General features: G+C 48.2%; 1 protein-coding gene across 1 annotated transcript; it reads right to left on the bottom strand.

Moving 5' to 3' along the window:
* Positions 1-1897: 1897 nt before the first annotated feature.
* Positions 1898-27307, bottom strand: LOC146839581 (solute carrier family 35 member E4-like). Its single transcript, XM_085651650.1, has 2 exons — positions 24763-27307; positions 1898-3658 (listed from the first exon to the last, which is right to left on the bottom strand). Exons 1-2 carry the CDS (start codon positions 25325-25327, stop codon positions 3240-3242), a joined length of 984 nt encoding a protein of 327 aa, XP_085507776.1. The 5' UTR covers positions 25328-27307; the 3' UTR covers positions 1898-3239.
* Positions 27308-27446: the final 139 nt, after the last annotated feature.

Consider the following 27446-nt stretch of genomic DNA (forward strand, 5'->3'; position numbering starts at 1 on the left):
CATTCCAGTGTACTCATCAGTGTCTGTATACCCTCTTGCGCAGGTCTACAGGTCTACACATTACAGTGTACTCATCAGTGTTTGTATACCCTCTCACGCAGGTCTATGGGCCTACACATCCCAGTGTACTCATCAGTGTTTGTATACCCTCTTGCGCAGGTCTACAGGTCTACACATTCCAGTGTACTCATCAGTGTTTGTATACCCTCTTGTGCAGGTCTACAGGTCTACACATTCCAGTGTACTCATCAGTGTTTGTATACCCTCTTGCGCAGGTCTACAGGTCTACACATTCCAGTGTACTCATCAGTGTCTGTATAACCTCTTATGCAGATCTACGGGTATACACATTCCAGTGTACTCATCAGTGCCTGAATAGCCTCTCAAGCGGGTCTACAAATTCCAGAACACTCAGCAGTGTCTGTATACCCTCTTATGCAGGTCTGCACATTCCAAAATACTCATGAGTGTCTGTATACTCTTTTTCAAAGGTCTATGGGTCTAAATACAATGGTCTCCACATTAGTGCTGTTTAACCCTTCTACAGGGATCTGTGGGTCAACACATTGGTGCCTGTACACCCTCTAAACAATGCCTTATTGAGATCATAGCCTGGTTCAAAACCATCCTGTTTCAACGATCACCCGGGTCCAATCCCTGTTTCTATTTACAAAAGTTTAGTTCCTATCTCATTCCTGCTTTATGTCTACCTGTAACCTAGCCACACTGGAATACACATGCTTCACGTTCAGCTAAACCCTACTCCAGTTCTAAGCAAACCCTCTTGATAACATGCTCAACCTCAAATACTTTTCAATTCCAATTCTACACTTTCAGTCATATTCCAGCTCCATTTCAGGTCAAACAACAATCCCATCCTAGCCCCAAACCCACTACAACCTGAATCTCATTCCAAATGAAATGCCATCCGAGCCCCAAACCCATTCCAACCCCAATCTCATTTCAAATGAAATCCCATCCTAGCCCCAAACCCACTCCAACCCCAATCTCATTCCAAATGAAATGCCATCCGAGCCCCAAACCCACTCCAACCCCAATCCCATTCCAATCCCAATGCCATCCTAGTCCCAATCCTCCCTCAACCCCGCAATCCTATTCTGACCACAGTTCTGATATAACCCCAATCCCAGTCCAATCCCACTCTTATGCCAACCCCGTCTCATTCCAAACCCATTACCCTCCTAATACCATTTCAATTTAAACAAGATTTATATGTGACTCTTACTCTAGACTCACTTTTGTTCAAAATCACTTCCATATCATGATCGCTCCCATTCAAACCTCTCTCCAGTTCCAATCCCGCTGTTGTTCTAAACCCGATCCTATTCCAATTGCAATGCAACCTCAATCCCTCTCTACTCCCATTACAATTCACACCTGAATCCCATTCAGGCTCTTATACCTAGTTCCGCTCCTTTTCCTTATACATCATAATTTACAATCATCCATTAAACCTTAATATTTTTCAACATTCAAATGTTCTCCAGTTCCCACCCCACTCCTAACTCACCCCTCACCCCAATAACAACCCAGTTCCTTTCCGCATTCCACTTAAATCTGTTCTCACTTAAAGTCGAAGCCTATTGAACTGAATTTGAAGTCCAAACCATGCTTCAGTCTTAAGTCCACTCATATTTAAAGACTGACACCCCGCTTTGAACCCATCTCAATCTTTTTTGCACCCGTTCCAAATGACCTTTTCTAGTATACCACCTCTGTTCAAACTTTATACCCGCCCAAACTGTTCTCCCTTTCACATTCCACTCCGGCTCCTATCCAACTCTTCTTCCAATGAGTAATGTTTCTTTCTCGATGGCCCCATATTGTCTCAGTGATCTTTGTGTCTATAATCCACAAAAAAGGACTGACACACAAATTATCAAGACCCGAGCAGTGGTAGGAAGCCCACTCTCAGCTGCTTTTATTGCACATCCACAACAGACTGCAGCCTTGGGGCCTCCACCTTTAGTCCTGGTAGTCCAGTACATCACACTTCTACAGCCTGATCTTTTGTGCTATTGATTTCAAGAACAGATTTGTGCTTGGAGCAATTTCCCGAACCCATGTGGTGAAGGTATCTCCATTTATCATTCAAAGATTAAATCCGCGCATCCCACCATTTATTTCTCAGTGAGTCGAGGATTCCCTCCAAACTTACTACTGTTACCACTTCAATTCAAACTTCACTACAACTTCTTTCAAGTTCATCTTTGTTTCCATTTCCCTTACCCCTTCCATTAGGGCATCTCTTGACTTGCCCAGTGTTATTCACTCTGTTTCTTGTTCCACGAGGAACCCTTTTACCCTGCCAGTGTCAATAACTCAATTTGTCATCCAATGATGGATTCCTCTCAGCCCATCGGTGTTGGTGCCTCCATTTCTCATTCCAGGAGGACTTCCTCTTACCCCCATGTCACCATCTGCCTTTCTCCTTCCACACTTGATGGCCTGACAGCCTCGCATGATCCTGCCTTTCTTTCTCATTACACCAGGTATTGCCTCACTCCACCAGTTTCATGTTTTTAGTTTCTTGTTCCATGAGTGATTGCTTGCAGTCCACCGCAGTTACTGCGTCTATGTCTTCTCTGGTGTCACTGAATCTTGTTCTAAGAGAGAATCTCACCCACATCGGTGCCAACGCTTATTGCTTCCTTTCAATTACTATTACCGTGCCTGCTTCCATGAGCGATTTGTTTTTTCTTTACTGGCGTCACTGATTCACCTTCTAAAAGGGATTTCTGTATTGACTGGTGTCACAGACGGATTTCTTCCATTCCATCGCATTTCCATCTCTAAGTCCATGAGGAATTCTTGTGTCCTGACCAGGGTCACTGAACCCTGATCTGTGAGGGATTCTGGTCCCCACTGGTGTTACTGTTTCTTGTTCCATCTTGGAGTATTTCCATTCTGTAACCATCTTCCCTTCATACTCTGTTTTATTAGGCATTGTTCTAATCCCAGCATTGAGACAGTCTCAATTTCTCAGTCCAAAAGTTAATTGTCTCATTCGATCAGCATCACTCTCTCTGGTTTCATGAGCGATAGCTCTGATTCCCCCACTTTTTTTACTGCTGTCCATTTATTATTTTTTTAAGAAGGAATCCTTGACCACATCAGTGACACAGGTTGTGTTTCTCGTTTCACGAAGGACTCTCTTGATAAATCAAGTCACCGTTCCATTTCTCATTTCAAGGAGAATTTGTTGATCCTGGTGTTTGTCACCGGTTCCGCCTCTCCTTCCAGGAAGCCACGAGTGAAGCCACAGAGGCAGAATTTTGGTAGAGGAGGACACCGGACAGTGTCAGGGTTGTGCCAGCCACACCCAGCAGGCTTACCGGACCCCCGAAGAGGGCCTGAGAGGCCACCACGTTCCCCAGAACCACCAGGTTCCCCAGCAGGTGGAGAGTGACGGCCGAGGTCTGCTTGACCACAAAGAAGCTGGAGAGATTGTAGAGGACAGAGCTGGCACAGCTGAGCAACAGGGAGACCCAGAGGCGGGGACTGCCCCGGGCAAGGAGCTCCCATAGCGCCCCACTCTCGAACAGCAGGGTACCGCAGGACAGCAGGAAGAAGCTGGACAGCGACATGACGTAGAGGAGCAGGATGGTGTCAATGTTCTCCTCCTGCAGCAGAACTCCTGCAAAGAGAATATGAGACTGTTAGAGGACAGGACTCTAAACACCCTGAGGCGTGCTCATTTCTGGCATTCACCCTCTTCTCTCATCCATCCATCCATCTCCCAATGGGTCTGGCTGCATGATGGCTCCGCGGCACAAGGCACAAGGATGTGTAGCTCCAGGTCATGCAAGATGAAGTGGGATCATGCATCTCTGGCTGTGCACATCCTGCTCTCTCTCATGGTTCTGCTTTAACACTCCCAGTCCCCTGTCCCTCACAGTTCTCTATTAACACTCCCAGTCCCCTGTCCCTCACAGTTCTCTTTTAACACTCCCAGCCCCCTGTCCCTCACAGTTCTCTATTAACACTCCCAGTCCCCTGTCCCTCACGGTTCTCTATTAACACTCCCAGTCCCCTGTCCCTCATGGTTCTCTTTTAACACTCCCAGTCCCCTGTCCCTCACGGTTCTCTATTAACACTCCAAGCCCCCTGTCCCTCACAGTTCTCTATTAACACTCCCAGTCCCCTGTCCCTCACAGTTCTCTATTAACACTCCCAGTCCCCTGTCACTCACAGTTCTCTATTAAAACTCCCAGTCCCCTGTCCCTCACATTTCTCTATTAACACTCCCAGTTCCCTGTCCCTCACGGTTCTCTATTAACACTCCCAGTCCCTTGTCCCTCACAGTTCTCTATTAACACTCCCAGTCCCCTGTCCTTCACAGTTCTCTATTAACACTCCCAGCCCCCTGTCCCTCACGGTTCTCTATTAACACTCCAAGCCCCCTGTCCCTCACAGTTCTCTATTAACACTCCCAGCCCCCTGTCCCTCACAGTTCTCTATTAACACTCCCAGTCCCCTATCCCTCACGGTTCTCTATTAACACTACCAGTCCCCTGTCGCTCATGGTTCTCTATTAACACTCCCAGTCCCCTGTCTTTTAACACTCCCAGTCCCCTGTCCCTCATGGTTCTCTTTTAACACTCCCAGTCCCCAGTCCCCTGTCCCTCATAGTTCTCTATTAACACTCCCCGTCCCCTGTCCCTCACGGTTCTCTATTAACACTCCCAGTCCCCTGTCCCTCACATTTCTCTATTAACACTCCCAGTCCCCTGTCCCTCACGGTTCTCTATTAACACTCCCAGTCCCCTGTCCCTCACGGTTCTCTATTAACACTCCCAGTCCCCTGTCCCTCACAGTTCTCTATTAACACTCCCAGTCCCCTGTCCCTCACAGTTCTCTATTAACACTCCCAGTCCCCTGTCCCTCACAGTTCTCTATTAACACTCCCAGTCCCCTGTCCCTCACAGTTCTCTATTAACACTCCCAGTCCCCTGTCCCTCACAGTTCTCTATTAACACTCCCAGTCCCCTGTCGCTCACGGTTCTCTTTTAACACTCCCAGTCCCCTGTCCCTCACACTTCTCTATTAACACTCCCAGTCCCCTGTCCCTCACGGTTCTCTATTAACACTCCCAGTCCCCTGTCCCTCACAGTTCTCTATTAACACTCCCAGTCCCCTGTCCCTCACAGTTCTCTATTAACACTCCCAGTCCCCTGTCATTCACAGTTCTCTATTAACACTCCCAGTCCCCTGTCCCTCATGGTTCTCTTTTAACACTCCCAGTCCCCTGTCCCTCACAGTTCTCTATTAACACTCCCAGTCCCCTGTCACTCACACTTCTCTATTAACACTCCCAGTCCCCTGTCTCTCACAGTTCTCTATTAACACTCCCAGTCCCCTGTCCCTCATGGTTCTCTTTTAACACTCCCAGTCCCCTGTCACTCACAGTTCTCTATTAACACTCCCAGTCCCCTGTCCCTCATGGTTCTCTTTTAACACTCCCAGGCCCCTGTCCCTCACGGTTCTCTATTAACACTCCAAGCCCCCTGTCCCTCACGGTTCTCTATTAACACTCCCAGTCCCCTGTCCCTCACGGTTCTCTATTAACACTCCCAGCCCCCTGTCCCTCACGGTTCTCTATTAACACTCCAAGCCCCCTGTCCCTCACAGTTCTCTATTAACACTCCCAGCCCCCTGTCCCTCACAGTTCTCTATTAACACTCCCAGTCCCCTATCCCTCACAGTTCTCTATTAACACTCCCAGTCCCCTGTCCCTCACATATCTCTATTAACACTCCCAGTCCCCTGTCCCTCACAGTTCTCTATTAACACTCTCAGTCCCCTGTCATTCACGGTTCTCTATTAACACTCCCAGTCCCCTGTCATTCACAGTTCTCTATTAACACTCCCAGCCCCCTGTCCCTCACGGTTCTCTATTAACACTCCAAGCTCCCTGTCCCTCACAGTTCTCTATTAACACTCCCAGCCCCCTGTCCCTCACAGTTCTCTATTAACACTCCCAGTCCCCTGTCCCTCACGGTTCTCTATTAACACTCCCAGTCCCCTGTCCCTCACGGTTCTCTTTTAACACTCCCAGTCCCCTGTCCCTCACGGTTCTCTATTAACACTCCCAGTCCCCTGTCCCTCACGGTTCTCTTTTAACACTCCCAGTCCCCTGTCCCTCACGGTTCTCTATTAACACTCCCAGTCCCCTGTCCCTCACAGTTCTCTATTAACACTCCCAGTCCCCTGTCCCTCATGGTTCACTTTTAACACTCCCAGTCCCCTATCCCTCACAGTTCTCTTTTAACACTCCCAGTCCCCTGTCCCTCACGGTTCTCTATTAACACTCCCAGTCCCCTGTCCCTCACAGTTCTCTATTAACACTCCCAGTCCCCTGTCCCTCATGGTTCACTTTTAACACTCCCAGTCCCCTATCCCTCACAGTTCTCTATTAACACTCCCAGTCCCCTGTCCCTCACAGTTCTCTATTAACACTCCAAGCTCCCTGTCCTTCACAGTTCTCTATTAACACTCCCAGTCCCCTATCCCTCACAGTTCTCTATTAACACTCCCAGTCCCCTGTCCCTCACAGTTCTCTATTAACACTCCCAGTCCCCTGTCATTCACAGTTCTCTATTAACACTCCCAGCCCCCTGTCCCTCACGGTTCTCTATTAACACTCCCAGCCCCCTGTCCCTCACAGTTCTCTATTAACACTCCCAGTCCCCTGTCCCTCACAGTTCTCTATTAACACTCCCAGTCCCCTGTCCCTCACAGTTCTCTATTAACACTCCCAGTCCCCTGTCGCTCACGGTTCTCTTTTAACACTCCCAGCCCCCTGTCCCTCACGGTTCTCTATTAACACTCCCAGTTCCCTGTCCCTCACGGTTCTCTATTAACACTCCCAGTCCCCTGTCCCTCACAGTTCTCTATTAACACTCCCAGTTCCCTGTCCTTCACAGTTCTCTATTAACACTCCCAGCCCCCTGTCCCTCACGGTTCTCTATTAACACTCCAAGCCCCCTGTCCCTCACAGTTCTCTATTAACACTCCCAGCCCCCTGTCCCTCACAGTTCTCTATTAACACTCCCAGTCCCCTATCCCTCACGGTTCTCTATTAACACTACCAGTCCCCTGTCGCTCATGGTTCTCTATTAACACTCCCAGTCCCCTGTCTTTTAACACTCCCAGTCCCCTGTCCCTCATGGTTCTCTTTTAACACTCCCAGTCCCCAGTCCCCTGTCCCTCATAGTTCTCTATTAACACTCCCCGTCCCCTGTCCCTCACGGTTCTCTATTAACACTCCCAGTCCCCTGTCCCTCACATTTCTCTATTAACACTCCCAGTCCCCTGTCCCTCACGATTCTCTATTAACACTCCCAGTCCCCTGTCCCTCACGGTTCTCTATTAACACTCCCAGTCCCCTGTCCCTCACAGTTCTCTATTAACACTCCCAGTCCCATGTCCCTCACAGTTCTCTATTAACACTCCCAGTCCCCTGTCCCTCACAGTTCTCTATTAACACTCCCAGTCCCCTGTCCCTCACAGTTCTCTATTAACACTCCCAGTCCCCTGTCGCTCACGGTTCTCTTTTAACACTCCCAGTCCCCTGTCCCTCACACTGCTCTATTAACACTCCCAGTCCCCTGTCCCTCACGGTTCTCTATTAACACTCCCAGTCCCCTGTCCCTCACAGTTCTCTATTAACACTCCCAGTCCCCTGTCCCTCACAGTTCTCTATTAACACTCCCAGTCCCCTGTCATTCACAGTTCTCTATTAACACTCCCAGTCCCCTGTCCCTCATGGTTCTCTTTTAACACTCCCAGTCCCCTGTCCCTCACAGTTCTCTATTAACACTCCCAGTCCCCTGTCACTCACACTTCTCTATTAACACTCCAAGTCCCCTGTCTCTCACAGTTCTCTATTAACACTCCCAGTCCCCTGTCCCTCATGGTTCTCTTTTAACACTCCCAGTCCCCTGTCACTCACAGTTCTCTTTTAACACTCCCAGTCCCCTGTCTTTTAACACTCCCAGTCCCCTGTCCCTCACGGTTCTCTATTAACACTCCCAGTCCCCTGTCCCTCATGGTTCTCTTTTAACACTCCCAGTCCCCTGTCACTCACAGTTCTCCATTAACACTCCCAGTCCCCTGTCCCTCATGGTTCTCTTTTAACACTCCCAGGCCCCTGTCCCTCACGGTTCTCTATTAACACTCCCAGTCCCCTGTCCCTCACGGTTCTCTATTAACACTCCCAGCCCCCTGTCCCTCACGGTTCTCTATTAACACTCCAAGCCCCCTGTCCCTCACAGTTCTCTATTAACACTCCCAGCCCCCTGTCCCTCACAGTTCTCTATTAACACTCCCAGTCCCCTGTCCCTCACAGTTCTCTATTAACACTCCCAGTCCCCTGTCCCTCACATATCTCTATTAACACTCCCAGTCCCCTGTCCCTCACAGTTCTCTATTAACACTCTCGGTCCCCTGTCATTCACGGTTCTCTATTAACACTCCCAGTCCCCTGTCATTCACAGTTCTCTATTAACACTCCCAGCCCCCTGTCCCTCACGGTTCTCTATTAACACTCCAAGCTCCCTGTCCCTCACAGTTCTCTATTAACACTCCCAGCCCCCTGTCCCTCACAGTTCTCTATTAACACTCCCAGTCCCCTGTCCCTCACGGTTCTCTATTAACACTCCCAGTCCCCTATCCCTCACGGTTCTCTTTTAACACTCCCAGTCCCCTGTCCCTCACGGTTCTCTATTAACACTCCCAGTCCCCTGTCCCTCACGGTTCTCTTTTAACACTCCCAGTCCCCTGTCCCTCACGGTTCTCTATTAACACTCCCAGTCCCCTGTCCCTCACAGTTCTCTATTAACACTCCCAGTCCCCTGTCCCTCCCAGTTCTCTATTAACACTCCCAGTCCCCTGTCCCTCACAGTTCTCTATTAACACTCTCGGTCCCCTGTCATTCACAGTTCTCTATTAACACTCCCAGCCCCCTGTCCCTCACGGTTCTCTATTAACACTCCAAGCTCCCTGTCCCTCACAGTTCTCTATTAACACTCCCAGCCCCCTGTCCCTCACAGTTCTCTATTAACACTCCCAGTCCCCTGTCCCTTACAGTTCTCTATTAACACTCCCAGTCCCCTGTCCCTCACGGTTCTCTTTTAACACTCCCAGTCCCCTGTCCCTCACGGTTCTCTATTAACACTCCCAGTCCCCTGTCCCTCACGGTTCTCTTTTAACACTCCCAGTCCCCTGTCCCTCACAGTTCTCTATTAACACTCCCAGTCCCCTGTCCCTCATGGTTCTCTTTTAACACTCCCAGTCTCCTATCCCTCACAGTTCTCTATTAACACTCACAGTCCCCTGTCCCTCACAGTTCTCTATTAACACTCCCAGTCCCCTGTCCCTCACAGTTCTCTATTAACACTCCCAGTCCCCTGTCCCTCACGGTTCTCTTTTAACACTCCCAGTCCCTCACAGTTCTCTTTTAACACTCCCAGTCCCCTGTCCCTCACGGTTCTCTATTAACACTCCCAGCCCCCTGTCCCTCACAGTTCTCTATTAACACTCCCAGTCCCCTGTCCCTCACGGTTCTCTATTAACACTCCCAGTCCCCTGTCCCTCACGGTTCTCTTTTAACACTCCCAGTCCCCTGTCCCTCACGGTTCTCTATTAACACTCCCAGTCCCCTGTCCCTCACGGTTCTCTTTTAACACTCCCAGTCCCCTGTCCCTCACGGTTCTCTATTAACACTCCCAGTCCCCTGTCCCTCACAGTTCTCTATTAACACTCCCAGCCCCCTGTCCCTCACGGTTCTCTATTAACACTCCCAGCCCCCTGTCCCTCACAGTTCTCTTTTAACACTCCCAGTCCCCTGTCCCTCACGGTTCTCTATTAACACTCCCAGTCCCCTGTCCCTCACGGTTCTCTATTAACACTCCCAGCCCCCTGTCCCTCACATGTCTCCATTGACACTGATTGAGCCAAAGCCCCCTCAGGTGGGTGACCTGTGGCCGCGCCTGGTATGCCGGTGTTGTTCGTTCTCGGGTGCTATGAGAGAGCTGCCCCAACTCCTGGTACTCAATGAAAGATAAACAGCCCTCTTCAGGACTGGGGACCGTCCACCCACGCCCACTAGGTACATGGAACGCCTTTCGCCGTATTTTACTCATACAAAATCATATGATTCATACATAAATAAATTCACTTTTGGAAATTAAAGAATGTTTGGAAGAAGTCTTTGCACAGCTTTGTCTATACAAGCAACTGACGGATAATCACACCACACCACAAATGAATGAATAAGAACTTAAACTGCACAAAATGTTTATTTGGGATTTACTTTCAATTGTACTCACTAATGCGCCTCCTGGTTTCCCAAAGTAGCCTTCACGGGGAAGTTACACACAGAACGGGACTGAGCACCCATGTTCACAGACACAGGGCTATGGAGCTGGGCCGGAAGTGACGTCATAACACCGGTCCAAAAATATGAAGGTGAGTTCTCCAGGACTGTCCAAGAGCTCGGAGAGAAAAACATGGTGCGAGCCACAGCAGATGCGTGACAGCGCTGGAGGGGGTCTCCGGAACCATCCAAGAGCTCAGAGGGAGAGTAGGAAGAAACCGTCTGAGAAGGGAAAAGTGTGCAGCATCCTTGCGGGACGCGTGGACACGGCAGCGGTCGCTGGCTGCGCCCAGACATCAAGCTATAGTATATCTAAGTGTATTCACGTACACACGTCATCGCGGTGCCATCCATTGCGCAAGATCCTCTGGCGCTCGCAAGCGCTTACTTGAGCTCTTGTTTGCGTGAAGCGCATTTACACACGCATTGACTACACCAGCAGCTAACCTGGCAGGCGTCTCACAAACCTGCAAGCACGAGGCTCTCCAGATTCACTCAGCACCAGCTTACAGACAGATCTTTGGTGGTGGTGGTTTTGCGGCTGCTTCCTGGAACTGCAAGTCTTTCGTAATACAGTTTGCGAATCACGATTTGCTGTTCCTTGCTAACTGATCACTTTTGGCAGTGCAAGCTTTCCAAATCCTCAATGTCAGTTTTATACCTGCAAGGTCCAGCGTTTGCCCAGCAATGGAAGCAAAGTGAGCTCTGCCCTCACTGGAAATCGTTGTTCAGCTTCTGAGGTTCATTTTCAGTTTTTTTGCGACCACTGGGGAGATGTTTCAAGGCTCGAAGAGCACGTGGCTGATGCCTAAAGTGAAATGTTGGGAGACAGGGACCCCAGGCTGCACAGAGTGGCAGACACATACTGTGAATGCCAGAATGCTGTGAGCTTCTGCTGCGCCTAACTGCGCAATGAGAAAAAAGAACAAATGATGGACAGAATGCTGAACAATGGCAAACATTCACCCCAGTACAGAGATCGGGGCCTAAAGCTATTGTTTGTTTGCTCACCACGCCATTCCAGTTTGGATCCAGTCATATGCAAATCAGTCTTGGCCCTGATCCAATAGGAATGGTCCAGCCAAACTGCCAGGCCGGGTCCTCCCTGGACCGGAAACAAGCATCCTGGGACCAGTTTCAGGGTATCACCCCTCATCAGCCAGGACAGCTTGACTACAGTGGGAAGGTGAGCACGGGACCCTCGTCTCAGCACACCATCCCACTTAGGGCGCCAAATGCATGAAGAACAAACGATGGAAGGAATGCGAAACAATGTCAAACACTCAATCCAATACAGAAATCTAGGCCTAATTCTAGCACAATGAGTGCGTGATACAGAGGCTTGGTCCCGGAGTCTTGATGCCTCCATCTTCTTCTCCTTCTGGTCTAGGATGGACTGTTGTCAAGGCACCTCCGGGGGTGCATTTGGATATCTGGCACAGTCGGACACATGGCACAGAATGGGACCGTGTGTGCCCTCTACTTTGGCACCAGAGAGTGATGCAAGTGCGACCGGGTGTGGAAGATGCCCCGCCCCCTAGCTTAGGTCTGTTAAAAGCATGTGTTGCAGAAGCCGTCTGGTGTGTGGGACAAAGAAGGTGGCCTGGCTCTGTGTTATGGGAAGGGGCAGTCTGAACACCAGGGGTGGGCTTGGTTTCACACCTCGAGTGGTGTCTTGTGGAGTTGAAAGGTGCGAGACTCTAGAGAGGAGACCAGCCCGAGCACAAGCATCAGTGGGTAGCACTTCTGGAGAGAGAGGCTTCCACAGGTTCTGCTGTGACCGGCTGAGGGGAGATTGAGAGTCCAGGTGCCTACGAGCGAGAAGTCACCCGCTTCCATCATTGTCCATCTTCCCTCTCTCTGCAGCAGGACCAGGAGAACTGACCTGCTGTAAGAAGACAACAGCTTTTAAAGATTTAACTAATGTGGCTACCACTGCTGCACTCCACCTTTGCCCAAATGTCTTTAGCTCAGACTGAGAAGAAAGTTGAGCTACATTACTTGGAATTATAGTCTATGTTAATTGTTTTATGGAATCTTGCCTAGAAGCCAGACATAGTCTCTGATGAACATCGCGAGGTTCCTAGAGGTCGTCTGAAGGTCAGAAGATCCCCAGTGCACCTGGCTGAAGGAAGGAGGGTGTTTGAGAGCTTGACCACCACTGGGTGGAAGCGCGTTTTCCACCTTTTGTCAGAATCTAGGCACGCTCAGGCCCAAGGGTCTGCAGAGAGGGGCGGGCCAACTTGGGATAATATTAGCCATTGGGCCTTTCTGTTTAAAGTCTCGACAGATGATAATGATTTGGTATTGCATTCTCTCTGCTCTTATTATTATTATTATTATTGTTATTTGGGGGTTTATATAGCACAGCAGCTCCTCAATGAGTGTCCCGGTGCTTACAGTAAAATCTAACTAGGCAAATAAAAGGAACTAAAAGTGGCACTGCTGGCATCATCCAGCCCTGAGATGGGCAGTGCCATGATCTCTGTTTATATGGGTAGTGGAGAAGTGTGGCTCAATGGTTAGAGCGGCAGACCCTGATGCAGAGTTCTGGTCTGGGACCAGAGTTCAATCCCCCGCCTCGGCGGGTCTTGGATTCAATTTCCTCGGACCTGATCATTCTCGCCTCGGTGCCTATTCTAATCATGGGTCCCATGCTGCAACTCTGGGCAATAGCTTGCTTAATCTCCACAACGGCCCCAGCAGCGCTAGGATGCCTGGCTTCACCATGGGGGTGCCCAGGAGTGGACATTTCACAGGGAAAGGCCAGGAAGGGTTCCACAGCGGTATGAGTAAAAGCGCCAGGATACCCCTGTTGGGGGTGGCAGTGCGCTTATACAAGTACATACACATTTACATTTACATTTACAATATTAGTTCTGCCCATGCAGTGTTTGATGGCTCCCATCAGGACTAGAAGTGATGTCTTCCCTTTGAAGAACCTGGCGCTATCTTTGGTGTACACAGAGCGTCATCACGAGGAGGGGTTGAACAGATAAGGATTGTGAATGTATGCAAGAATGGTACAGAGAGGGTTGTAACTGCGGAAATAAACCCAGGAGCTGGGCTCCATCTCCAAAGGGAGTGCCCAAGTTAACGGTTTCCAACAGAGGACCGAGAGAGCTGAAACCATGCCATATTTTCAGGACAGACTCCTAGGATACACTGACAAACAATTGATCTAAAAAACATGCCACAAGGGCAGGGTTCACAAACTGTGATTTGAGTACGTTTAGTGGTACTTCAGTACGACTGCTAGTGAAGTACTACAAAATGCAATTCATAAACCTATGTGCAGAGACCCCCACCAGCGCCTCCCCATCCCTTCTATACATGCATATGATTACAATTACTACTTTTACTACTTAAGGGCCGATTACAATGTCGTTAGGTAGGGCTCCGGATGGGATTCAGTATTGTCGAATCCGATTTGGAACCCTTGTTTCCTACCGAATCGTACAGTTTTCCCAACGACCGATTATGATGCCCGTAACACGTTCGAGCAGACCAAATCGGTTCCGAAAGGCATCTGGACAGCCCGAGTCCTTTAGAGCCGATTCGTACAGCTCTATGGACCCGGATTCCGGACAAGCGATCACGATGACCGATTCGGACAGCCGTTCCGATTCGGTTTGCGCAAGTCAAAATGGCTTTCAGAATCGTTCTTTGGGGGCCCGTTGCGGTTCCCCCATCACCCAGAGGTGTCCGAGTGTGGCCCGTGTACTCAAGGGACCCTTCTTCCCAACCATGCACAATGTGACAGGCACCATGGGGTGCCCGCAACAGAGTGCAAGGTTATCCCCACCCACCCCTTTTCTCAATGGGAGCCTGTGTTAGCGTACGGAACACAGGCTCCCATAGAAGTCAATGCGAGTCCGACCGGACGGTGTTGGTAAGCATCGTAATTGGTCATCCGGACTCACAGGACCCGATTAGTTTGGAAACTATTCCGGAACCGATTAGTTCGGGGCAGTTTCCAAATAACATCGTAATCGGCCCCTTAGTAGTATTGCTGAGTTGGAAGATAAGTAATACCTACTACTGAATGGGAAGGTTTTAGAGAGGAGTAAGGGGGGGTTCATGGAGGGACATGAAAATGCAAACACCCACCCACACAAGCTTCAGCTTATTGTGATTCTTCAACTTCACTTCTAAAGTTACGACAACCACAAAAGTAAAAAAATGTCCTCCAGATCCAACCTTGGGAGAAGTCTAGCACCACACATTACCACTCGCAGGCACTGCAACAAACGCCATAGAAATGATAAAAAATAATAAATTATTGAAATATATAAAGTAAACTATAAATACAAATTTTAATTGTGTTAAATAAACACATAACTTTTAATCACCTTGATTACATAATATTTAATTATTAAAATGCTAGTGAGAATGTTTTTTTTTATTTTAAGAATTATTTCTAAAGGTACCACTTTATTTTATTAGGCCTAGGTTAATAATACTTATTTTAAATTAATCTATATCTTTATTTTACAATAATAGATATATTTGTTTTTGTTTCATAAGCATTATTTTCTCTATACTTTACCAGAGGGAGATGTGGTATTCTTAACATAGTATGTAGAGCCTTTGCTGTTGCAGGTTCTTTATTCTTTCTAGAAGTTCCCTGTGTGGACTGTAATGATTCAAATGGTAAAAGGGGTTGAGAAAGAGAGGAACCGAAGAGAGGAGGCTGGGGTGAAAGAAGCTGCTTAAGTAAACCTCCTTCCCTTTGAAGATATGGTGTGTGTGCAGCTTTACATTGGTGAAGAGCAGAAAATAACTCATCACCCCAACTCTTCCCTACTATCCTTGAAGTTGTTCTTCACGGCGCTTCGTACGGATCACGTTTTTGCCCTTGGAATCTTTCAAGCGGACCTGCGAGTGATTTTTCAAGCACGCCTGCATGGACTGCCTAGGTGAGACCTTTCCTGTATTTACTTTGCTGGTGCAGTGTTTTACGAGGCAGTGGATCGGTGACTGTCTTATAGAAGAGACAGTGACGGCAAGTGTTTTCCACATTCTTTGCAGAGAGAGACTATGACTGTGTGAAACAAGTGTATTGTGTGCAGGCTAAGTACTTCGGAGCCTGATGCTTGTTAAAATGGTTTTATTAAAAGGGTTGCTGTCTGTCCCTTCCTGCTCATGACTAAACGGTACTCCTTTGTGTCTCAAGCGAAGAGAGTGGTGTGCATGCACATTCCAGCTCGTGCGCAGTGCACTTGGTGCATATACCAGCTGGGAAGGCAAATGCGTCATATCTCTATTATGTGCAGCGTTCCCAACGTGCTGAAGGGTGCTATCTCTGGTGGCGGCCATTTTGGCATGGGTTTGGATGGCATTGATGCACAGACTGAATATTAGAGTGCGTTGTTTCCTTCAGGCATGTATTGGGCTGCAGCGAGCCAACTTCACTAGCCCGGCTCTTCCGGCACAATGTGCACAGCACCTCAAGCTTGCGGTGTCACGTTGATGTGCACAGATAATAATTCTGTTATCTGTTGTGACAGTGCACTATCGCATTTCCTGGTGTTTCACACAGATGTGCACAGCTTGTAGAAGGTATGTTGGACACATCTGGGGAAACAGTAGTATTTCTGTTATTAGGTTTTGATATTTTCACTGTGGTGTGTGGTAGCATAGTTTAGTGTACAGTTTACATTAGAAATTTTAATTTCTAGAGTGTAATATTTACTCTTTACAGTATATATATGCTATCATTGTATATTTGCTCAGTTTGTGGCTAAACTGTTGTTATAATGCACAACATTGTTCCCCCTCCTTTTTAGGTCGAGCCTAAAGTCAGCATGCATGGGGTGCTCTACGAGGCATGCTGTATTCCCTCTATGAGGTTTAAACACGCCCACTGCTTTTTTATTGGTTGCTTGGCCTGCCTTTACGAATTCCATTGCTTTTGCTGGTGAATAGTGTGTGTTTGTCCCAACTTGTGGCTGTTTTGTTGCCACCCTGGCTACTATCCCTGCTACATGAATCCTTTCATTAGTGGCCATATGTTTTGTTTGAGAGCAATACTTTTTCTTTCCCCCTCTCCTTGCTGCTCACCGGTGTGCAATGCTGCTTCCAGTTCACTTACTCTCCCCATGCCTCACTCCCCCCCAACACCTCCCACCCCTCACAGCTTTTTTGGTTAATGTCACGCAAACAAAACTCAGGTAGCTCGTCTTTCTTTATTTACTAGATTGCCTTTTCAAATTTGGTATTTACTGAGATTAAACACAGCTATTTATACACTTGTTTGGTTTAGAAATGCCTGATCTCTGTTCAATCATTTAAATAAAATTCACTGTTTTATGGCCATTTCAACACGGACAGTTAATGAAGACTTACTCATATGGCTGTCAGTGTGTTTTTCTTTTTTAATTTTTGTTTAGATAGATATGCACCTTTAACATCTAGTGTACAGAGAGTTAATTACTTGCAAAACCTTTTCCATTTCATGCTACGTGATCACGTTGACCACGTTTATAAGGCAGATGTCATTTGCCATTCAAACCTTTACTTTCCTAAAACGAGGTACAAGCTTACAGCACGCCACTGCGGACCCGGTTAGTGGTTTTGGGATAAATATATCTTTGCCATGCGCCAACTACATGACGTGTGATCTCATAGCTTGAGAGTTTGTCATGATTGTTCATTCCCACTTGAAGCGTGTTTTGCTGTGACCTTTTAAATTCAGACAGGGAATCGTGTTAATATTTTCTGTGTTTTCGCAGTTTTAAACTTTTTTCATTAAGTATAGGACACTCACACCTTATACCGACACTTCCTGTATTTCTAGAGTTGTATTTTTCCATTCTCCTATGGCTATAAATATATTTTTTAACCAATCAATAATAAGCACAGTCCTCAAGAGAACTTCCCACATCATTTTCTTTGTTTACATCATATGCTCAATTATCTTAGCCTAACCATTTTCATGTTCACCTTCAATGCCAACTTTACAATGTCTGGGCTCCTGGTATACTGGCCGCCTGGCCTCTCTAAAGAGTTCAGGGTTGCACTGATTGGTGCAGCAGGCACACTAACTATTAGATCGGCCAATTTCAACATCATTGGTGGCCTGAATTTGCATTTGGATACCAAACACGATTGTGAGATAGGCAATTTCCTAGCAGATCTTGCCGCCCTCCAGCTTTCACAACGTGTCCTAGGCTGTACCCACTCTGCTAGACACCTACTAGATCCTGTTTTCTCCAATCTATCCACCCTCACGGTCAACCGGCCCATCCCGATGAGTTGGTCTGACCACTACCTAGTACCCATGGCACTTCATGGAGTAGGGCCCCTTCAGGAGGTAGCTCGGAAATCGGTCCTAAAACGCCTTTGGCATAAACTTGATTTCGAACAGTTCCATGCCCTCCTCCTCATGCATGCACCCAGCATGCCGGATGACCCAGATGCGTCCGAAAGTACCCTATCAGACTGGATTTTGCATTACCTTGATACTCTTATTCCTGCTAGGTGGTCACAGGGCCGTAACAGCCAATCCAGCCCATGGTATAATAGTAATCTGGCCACGGCCCGGAAAGCTTACAAAAGCATGGAACGGGCATGTAGATTGGACTACAAAGACTATCACAGGGCCATCCAGATGTAAAGGGCGGCCTATTGTGCGGATGAGATTAGAAATAGCAGTAACCCTGCTAAATGCATCTTTGCGATGCTTAAAGATCTCAAATTCTCGGGGCAACCTAAAGCTCCCCTATCTCTTCTAACCAGCAATGTGAAGACATTGCCGCCTTCTTCATCAAGAAGGTCGTGAACATCTACAGGACCTTCTCTCACACCGCGATCAAAACAGGCCCTGCATGTAGGCTCCACATTACCCCCACACTCTCTGTCTTCCCATCACTCTCACAAGAGGAGATGCACACGATCTGCAAGAAAATTAAATCAGGCTCTCCTACAGACACTCTTAAACCGGAGCAATTCCTTAAATCTTTGCCTCAGCTTCTTTCACCCTTTTGTTAGCTGATCAATATGTCCCTGTCCACGGTGGTAGTTCCCAGGGCCTGGAAACGGGCCATGGTGGTTCCCTTACTAAAGAAACCCACACTGGATGCCTCTAAACCAGAGAGCTTCCACCCCATCTCTCTCCCCAGCAGTGGGTTTCTAAGATCGCCGAAGCCTTTATCAATTCCATTCTCACGAGATTCATAGAAAATAACAATCTGCTCGACCCTTCTCAGAATGGTTTTCGCCCAGGTCATAGCACAGAGACTGCCCTCTTAGCTGTAACCGAACATCTGAGGGTTGCACTGGATGCTGGGCGAATGTCAGTTCTGATACTATTGGATCTGAGCGCGGCGTTCGACACAGTGTCCCACCAGATTCTGCACACGTTACCCAACAAGGGGTCCCATAGGGCTAAGCTTTGATCCCAACTTTATTCAACATATACATTCAGCCATTACCTGCAGTATCCAGGAGTAGAGGACTAACTGTGGTATCTTATGCAGATGATACCCAGTTAGTAGTGGCACTATCAGACGACTCCGCGCAAGACGTGCTTAAGTTCAGGGACGATTTAACAGCTATAGCAGATTGGATGACTGCCAACTGCCTCCAACTGAATGCAAGCAAATCCGAGATCTTGCTAGTGGGGGAAGACACTGAGCTGTGGAGTGAGCGCTGGTGGCCATCGACTCTGGGCTGTCCGCCCGTCCCTAAACAGGCCGTCAAAAACCTGGGAGTATGGGTTGACTCCGCCTTTACCTTTCAGGCCCAAACTAAAATGGTAGCTGGGACCTGTTTCAGACTCCTGAGCAGGCTCAAACCACTGTTGTTGTGTTTTTTACCCCACAGTCCGTCAGGTTATCAACCAGGCCACCATTTTATCAAGGCTGGATTACGCCAGCTCACTTTAACTAGGGGCAAATAAAGCAGAGATCCTCCGTCTACAAAGGGCACAAAATGCAGCTGCCCGAACACTACTCGGCCTCCCGAGAGCCTGTCCCACAACTAATGCCATCCGCAGACTACACTGGCTCAAGTCTCTCTGTATCACCTACAGAATCCTGAAAATCCACTCCCCAGATATTTTGGGAAATCTCCTTTCACCCTACATGCCCACCCGCCAACTACGATCAATGGGCCAACACCTGGCCGTTGTCCCACGGGTGAGGAAAGTGCGAGCGGGAGGGCGCTCTTTTCACATCCTCGCTCCGAAGCTCTGGAACTCTCTTCCTGTCTACATCAGAAGTATCAAAAATCATGCTCTATTTCGCAAAGCCATTAAAACTCATCTCTTTCCTGTCTAATAGGTTCCAGTGTCTCTCCCACAGTGCTTTCTAACAGTCTGCAGTCTCAGGGCTGGGACGCCCCTTAGCTGGGGCAGCTGTGCGCCTAACAAAACATATAACATAACATAACATTTGCAGGCCACTCTGAATAAATGGAATGAGTGCACATTGAGGAAGCAGGGAAGCAACTTCTCTTTTCAGAAAATAATGTTTTTCTGTGCCACACTCCTTAAAAAACAAAAAAAATATCCCTTGTTCACAGAGCGCATCTACATATATTGAAATTCTGCTATATTTGAAATGGTAAATGGTTAATGTGCTGCATGGCAAAACACTTATAAGGTCCCAAAGGCGAGACCTATTGGCTATGCCAATGTTTGTTTTCTGCTGGGGCTAGGGGAACCACCAATACAATGAAAAAAATGGGAAAATGTGTTTGCGCATTATGAGTGAGTGTGAGGTACCGCTTTAACAGTTGAGCGTAAATCTTCACTACTACTCCAATGTCTAGGCTCAGAGGGCCAAGAAGTCCTCAAACGTCTTCCCAATCTGACAACTGAGCAAGCGGATGGTTTGAATGACTTTGAAGTGTGTATAAAAATACTTGATTTCCACTACTTGTCTAAGATCTCAACAGTTCTGGAGGGATACCATTTTAGTAGGCGTGTGCAGAGAAAAAGAGAGAATGTCAAAGAATTTATAACTGTTCTGAGGAAGTTGGCCTCCACATGCAACCAGAAATTGTGAGGAACACTTAAGAGACCAGTTCATGCTGGGATACAGCATTGACAAAGTCAAGGAGTCATGTTGGCAAAAGGATGATCCCTCCTTGTCTGAAGTCCTAACTATTGAAAAAACATGTGAGCATAGTCAGGCATGTGTGGAGCAACTAAAAGTCGAAGTCTGTAAGGAAGAGTTTCTGCACATCATACAGACAACGATGAGAAAGGGAAGACAGGCTTTTTCCAACAAAGGAATGGCAAAGATTCTTCCAGCAACTAATTTGATAAAAATTATTCAGGGCACTTGTTACAGATGTGGAAATATAGCCATGTGGCCATCTACAAAGAATGTGTTGGTTGGAAGGCTAAATGTAAGGGCCATGTCTCCAAGTGCTGCAGGAGTGGTCGAGCGAAACAAAATGTTGTTGAAGTAACGTATGGTGCAGAAGATGATGGAGAGGAGGTGAATATTTTACAGGTTTCGGACCTTGGTGACAATGGTCCAATTGAAACGGTTCTTGTTGAAGGTGTGTCAGTACGTATGCTCTTTGATTCAGGAGCTAAGATCACCCTCATCCCTAGTGAGGTGTATTGTAAAAGCTTGAATGGTAAAGTTGTGTTGCACAATCAGAACATTCGTCCAAAGGGGTACAGTGGGGAGCCAATAAAATTAGCAGGTTATTTTGAATATCGTATCAACTTCAAGGATAGATGTATGTGTAGGGAAGTTTATGTCTCTGAGAGGGGAGACATCCTGATGAGTTGGATGCATCAGAACGATGTTAATGTCTATTTGAATCCTAATGAGACACCTGCTGTGCGGCTTAGAGACTTGAGTTGTGAAGGTAACAGTGAACTCTCACGCCAAGTTGTTTCACAGACGCCCAACTATGAAGCAGAATTTCTTATAGTCTTTGGTGAATGCTTAGGGTGTCTAAAAGGGTATGCACACAAGATCCAACTTATTTTTAAATGCAGTTCCGGTGGTTAGTAAAGTCAGAGGGGTTCCCATCAGGGTGAGAGAGAAAATGTTGGAGGAACTGGAGAAGTTGAAATCTGGGGGCACCATTGAAGAAGTGGATGCCACAGAACAGTTGCTCTAGTAGTCATGGCACATAAGGCCTATGAGGAAGGCAGGATGTGCATAGATTTGAGGGAACTCGATAGTGTGTAATAGTGGACCACTATCTGTTGCCAAACATCTCAAAAATGCTTGCTTTGCTGGGTGGCGCCAAATATTTGTCATCAATTGATCTAACGTCTGCCTATCATCAGGTGAGATTACATCCTAAGTCGCAGAATTTCACAGATTTATTACCCATTATGGTACTTTTAAATTGTTGAGGATACCATTTGGGCTCATTCCGGCAGCTTTGGTCTTACAGAGGATGATGGAGAGTATGTTTGATGGTATGAATGGAGTGAGAATTTATCAGGATGACACCTTAGTTTTCAGTGAAAGTATGGAGGAGCATAATGGGCGTTTGAAAAAAGGAACTGGAGAAGCTGAGGCAGTATAGTCTTACGTTGAAGCCAAAGAAATTTAAATTCGACTTGACAGAGATTGACTATTTGGGGCCTAGAATTACAGCTTCTGGCATTTATCCCTGGAATGAGCTAGTTCATGCTATTGTCAAGATGTCTACACCAAAAAGTAAGGATGATGTAGTGAAATTTCAAGCAATGTCAAGAGTTTTATTGCAAATGTATTTCTAAGTTTGCAGATAAAACATATAATATGCGGCAATTATTTTAAAAAAGTAACAAGTTTCATTTGGAATGAGGAGTGTGGCCTTATTCCAAATTATGTTTTGCTGTGCTGAAACATCATGTATCTCATGCAGCTTCTTTGAAAGGTTTTGAGCCTGGCCAAGGCACCATCATTATGGCTGAGGCAAGTTCCACAGGGTTGAGTACTTTTCTCTTGCAAAGGCAGAGAGATGAAGAGAAAATCATCTTATTTATCTCGAGATGTCTTGGGGGAGCTGATCTCAACTATTCCGTGGTGGAAATGGAAGCGTTGGACATTTTCTGGGCGATAAGGAAGTTAAGGAAATTTGTGTTGGTAGGTGAGTTTCTGGTTAAAACAGATCACACGCCTCTTAGGGAGAGTCTAGTGAGGAAGGGTTGGGCTAAATTCTCCTCTAGGATATGAAAATGGGTGGTAGCTTTGCAGGAATTAAATTTCCATGTGGAGTATGTACCGTGTGCTAGCAATAATTTTTCTGATTGTTATTCAGGCCTCGTAGACAGAAGTATGTTAGGTATACAAGGTAAAGATTATGAGGATCTCTGTGAGGAGGATAACTATGTGGTGTATCTCATCAGGGATGGAGTAATCAAAGAGGGTAAGTGGTCTGAGGAGTTGGCCAATGATGATACCTAACAGGTAGTGAGGAAGGGTGTGACATTTGGTTGGGGTAAGAATGCCAAAACTGAAGAACCATTGAAAATAGGATCTGAACTTGCGGTACGTGATCGGTTGCTGTTTCGTGGTACCAGGCTTGTTTCACCCAGCAATCTGAGAGAACGCTTGGTAGAATTTGCTCAGGATGGACATCCTAAGATTTGCAAGACTAAAGAAATTCTGAGGCAGGCATACTGGTGGCCAGGTATGGATATTTATATTGAGCGTGTGGCTAGAGAGTGTGTGGAGTGAAGCAGAAGGCTGGGAGGAGGTGGCCATTGACATACTGGGTCCCTTCAAAGTGTTGAGTGTTGATAAATATGTCATTGTACTAGATATGTATTCTAGGGAGAAAGAGATAGAAGTTACAAATTCCAGTGAGATTAGGGATGTTATAGAATTCTTGGAAAAGATTTTTGCGAGAGGGCTTACCATCGACCATCTTGTCTGATAATGGTGTTCAATTTGTCTCTAAGGAGATGGAGATGTATCTGTGTGAGAGAGGCATCACACATAGAAGGACGGCTCTTTCACCCTGAGGCCAATGGAATGGTTGAAAGGTTCAACCATGCCCTAAAGGAACCATTCAGAAAGTGTTGGCCAATCAGAAGTGTTGGAAGACTGAAATTTCTAATGTGGTCAAAAACTTTAGGTTTACCCCTCACACTATGACGTGGAAGACCCCATTTGAACTGTTTAGGAAAAGGAAAGCTGGTACCCTTTTTGTCTCTTTAGGAATTGGACAAGACCCAAAGTTTGGAATGTGAGAGGGATGATGTGAAAAAGAATGGGGTGGAGATGAAGAAAATGGTGTGGACTGGTTGGATTTGCACAAGGCTGTCAAGACACTGGGAGATTCGGTAAAGACAAAGTCTCCTCGCAAAGGGTTTTCTTCGCATGGTTCTAAATTTTTACAGCCTCTGAGAGTGATCAAAGTTTTTAGGAATGCAGTAAAGACATAGTACCATAGGTCATGGAGCCTTTATCGGATGGAAACCTATGCATGGCATGAGGAAGGATGAAGACATTTGTAAATCCAATATCAAGGCTTGTTTTGAGTGAAGGTAAAATGAGAAGAAGTGTTAGATATACTATTGAAGCCAAGTACTTAGATGATTATGTGTAATGGAAGTGTTTTTTGTTAGTTATCATTTTGTAGTTCGCTGTTAGACCCAGGCACTTAATTGTACAGCTGTACATAGTTAATTTTTGTACATTGTTATCGGGAGGGAGATGTGTGGCATTGTTAACATTGTATATAGAACCTTTGCTGTTGCATGTTCTTTATTCTATCTAGAAGTTCCCTGCGCTGAATGGAATGATTCAGATGGTAAAAGGGGTTGAGAAGGGGAGGAGCTGAAGAGAGGAGGCTGGGGTGAAAGAAGCTGCTTAAATAAACCATCTTCCCTTTGAAGATACGGTGTATGTGTATCTTTACAGGAGACTTCTGCCCCGGTGGAAGAGAGTTGCACTTATTGGTGGAAAGTTACTGATAGCAGCTTAACACCTGTAAATTCTGCCTTAGATGTCTCGACTGCCTGGCTTCAGGTGGTGGAGCCACAGTCCGCACTTAGGTGTAAATGCACACTCTTAAATGGTGAATAGCAAAAGAGTGTACTCTTACACCTAGGTGCAGCAGTAGATTGACACGTGCACATTTATCTTTGTGAATCAGGCCCAAATGTTTATCCAGAAAATCTGGTATGGATCTAAGCTGGACACCCGACTTGGTCTGAGAGTTATAGAAATCACACATTCAGAGAGCACGTGCGTGAGGTTGTGGTAGTGTTCGGTTCGTGGTGACATTCACCTGTGCAGTAACAGGGCATGCAGTGACAAACATGTGAGGTCACGTGGTTAAAGAGACACAACAGCAGAACACACAGCAACAAAGCAGCAGAAACACGATGCCTCGCCCACAGAAGGGGGCACATGCAGAGAGGCCCGGATTTTAGTTTGCGGCACACTCACCCTGCTGGATGGACTTGACTCCCCTCAGGACCATGGTGATGCAGATGTACAGGCAGCCAGTGGGGTCAAAGTGCACTTCTCCCAGGACACTGAGGGAGGCTCCCAGGCAGACGGGCAGCATGGCAGCGTACTCCACCGCCCCGTACCCTGGGCCCCGCAACAGGGCATGGGACAGCCCCATGGTGACCAGCGGGCTGGCAGCGTACAGCATCTGGGCAAAGGCCAGCTCCGCGTGCCGCAGCGCCAGGTTGCCACAGGCCACGCTGGCACAGAAGGTCAGGCTGAGCAGAAAGACGCGGGGGGCAGCGGACCCTGGCAGTCGGGCCGGTGGCTCCCCGGGGCGTGAGCAGGTCAGCCCCAGCCGCAACAGGGCCGCGTTGAAGAAGGCCGAGGTCAGCATGTGAAGTGCGGACAGGAAGAGGGGGTACGGGTAGGCGCATCCCAGGAACACCCACTTGTTGAGGCAGGAGATGCCCACCCCGCTGAGTACCAGTGAGGTGGCAGAGCAGAGCACCGGGAGCAGCGGCCTGCGGTGGGCAGGGGGTATGGGTGACAGGGTGTCCATGGCCCCCCTCTTGGCATTGTGCTCCTTCCGATGCTGCCAGTGATACTTAGAGCAAAGAGCGCCTGGCACTCAAACAGTGAATCAGGATTCGTAAAGCACAGCAAAGCACTTGTGAGGGTCTCAAGGCGCTGGAGAACTAGTGGGCACCAATGGGGTGCCACTACCCGCTAAGGGTATGAGTCTACCCCGTCTCTCCAAGGCTCAGCTTAGCACCATTTTGGAATCAGGGCGCTACAAGAGGTTTGCCCTGCTCTTCTGGCTAGACAATGCAGTTAAGCTCCCTTGCGTCTGATCTTAATGATGCCAGGAGACAATGCCAAGCATGCCACAGTTCTGCATGCAGGCAGAAACTTTCACGTCGAGTTATTAAAGATGAAAAGAAGCGGTGGTAATACTCTTTGATGTGCAGGGAAAGATTTGCCTGAGGTCGGTTCACCTAGGGCATGGGGCAGTGGCCACTGCTTTGTGTTCGGCAGTATAGGCAGTGGGCTCCACCTGTGCCCCAAGGGACCCGAGGCTGGCCTCAGCTCGGTGGGACCTGAGGTGAAACTTGGCAAGAAGTTTTTCTGAGAGCCATGGTAGGTAGCTGGTGCCCTTGGGCAGAGGATGGCAGGAGACAGTGATGGTGGGTGCCCCTAGGCAGAGGATAGCAGGTGCCAGTGATGGTGAGTGCCCCTGGGCAGAGGATGGCAGGTGCCAGTGACGGTGGGTGTCCCGGGGCAGAGGAAGGCAGGTGCCAGTGATGGTGGGTGCCTCTGGGGCAGAGGATGGCAGATACCAGGGATGGTGGGTGTCCCTGGGCAGAGGAAGGCAGGTGCCAGTGATGGTAGGTGTCCCTGGGCAAAGGATGGCAGGTGCCAATGATGGTGGGTGCCTCTGGGGCAGAGGATGGCAGGTGCCAGCGAAGGTGGGTGCCCCTGGGTAGAGGATGGCAGGTGCCAGTGATGGTGGGTGCCTCTGGGCAGAGTATGGCAGGTGCCAGTGATGGTGGGTGTCCCTGACACAGGAAGGCAGGTGCCAGTGATGGTTGGTGTCCCTGGGCAGAGGAAGGCAGGTGCCAGTGATGGTGGGTGCCTCTGGGGCAGTGGTCAGAGATGACACTTGCGTCTGGGCATAGGGTTCTAGTGGGGTTTCAGGAAATAAATGCTTCTAGCGGGGTATGTGATGGGAGTTCTCCTGGGCGTCCTCCTGTGGTAAGTGATGGCAGGTGCCGCTGACAGGGACTCTTGATGGGGACAGGTGCTAGAAGATGCCCATGGGATGTATGCAGTTGAGGTAGGTGATGGAGGCAGTACCAGACAGGGCATCCGGGGGGCGCTATGCCCTGGAGGTGGGTCTCTGTGATGTCAAGTCTCCAGGCAGTTTCTGTCCTCTGTCCCTCCACCTCGTTTACCCCCACCCCTTTCTGTGTGCTACCCGCTGTCTCTGCCGCCCTTCACCTCCTTCCTGCCCTCAGCTCACAGGGATGGGCCCCGGGGATGCCCTTCGGACTGTTGCAGCCGTGTGACCTTGTGCCCGGGGTGAAGGAAGCCTGACGAAGGCTGCATGGGTCCGGGCCTCCGGGGGTCCAGGGTTCGGCTCGGTCTTCGGCGCTCCCACCCCTTCACCGGGCTCTCTCCAGGCACCCGTCTCTCGCGCTTGGCCCGTCTCTTTCATCCCAGCCCTCCCCATCGCCCTCTGTTGTGCCTGCTGGCTGATGACGTCACGCTGGCTGAGGCTAACCAATGAGACGAGAGGGACCAGGGAGACAGGAAGAGATGATGGGTTGAAGAGGGAGTCAGAGAGAAGAAAACTCTGGCAAAGAAGAGGGAGAGAGCAGAAAGAGGGGAGCAGCAGAGAGTAAAGACAGATGGGCTCGAGGAGGAGGGGAAGCGGGATGAAACAAGTGACATAACTAGAAAGGAAGAGAAAAAGAAAACTACTGAGCGAGGAGAGACAGAACGAAAGAGAGAATGAGAAACAGAGAGACAGGAGCAGTGCTTTAAATGGAAAAAAATAAGTGCAGGAGCAGTGGGCGGAGTTTAGGGCGGGCACAAGGGCGGTGCTAAGGCGGAACAAGGGGCGGGGTTAGCTTTTTAACCGTGCCAAGGTTGTATGCAAGAAATCTGCATGCATTGTT

Source organism: Triturus cristatus, chromosome 4_1, assembly GCF_964204655.1.
Source record: "Triturus cristatus chromosome 4_1, aTriCri1.1, whole genome shotgun sequence".
Lineage (NCBI taxonomy): Eukaryota > Metazoa > Chordata > Amphibia > Caudata > Salamandridae > Triturus > Triturus cristatus.

Excerpts from the sequence above, each read along its gene's own strand:
- LOC146839581 (XM_085651650.1), bottom strand. The coding sequence starts at position 25,327 with ATGGACACCCTGTCACCCATACCCCCTGCCCACCGCAGGCCGCTGCTC. Across the intron at positions 3,659-24,762 it reads AGTCAAGTCCATCCAGCAGG|GAGTTCTGCTGCAGGAGGAG; the intron begins GTGAGTGTGCCG and ends TTCTCTTTGCAG.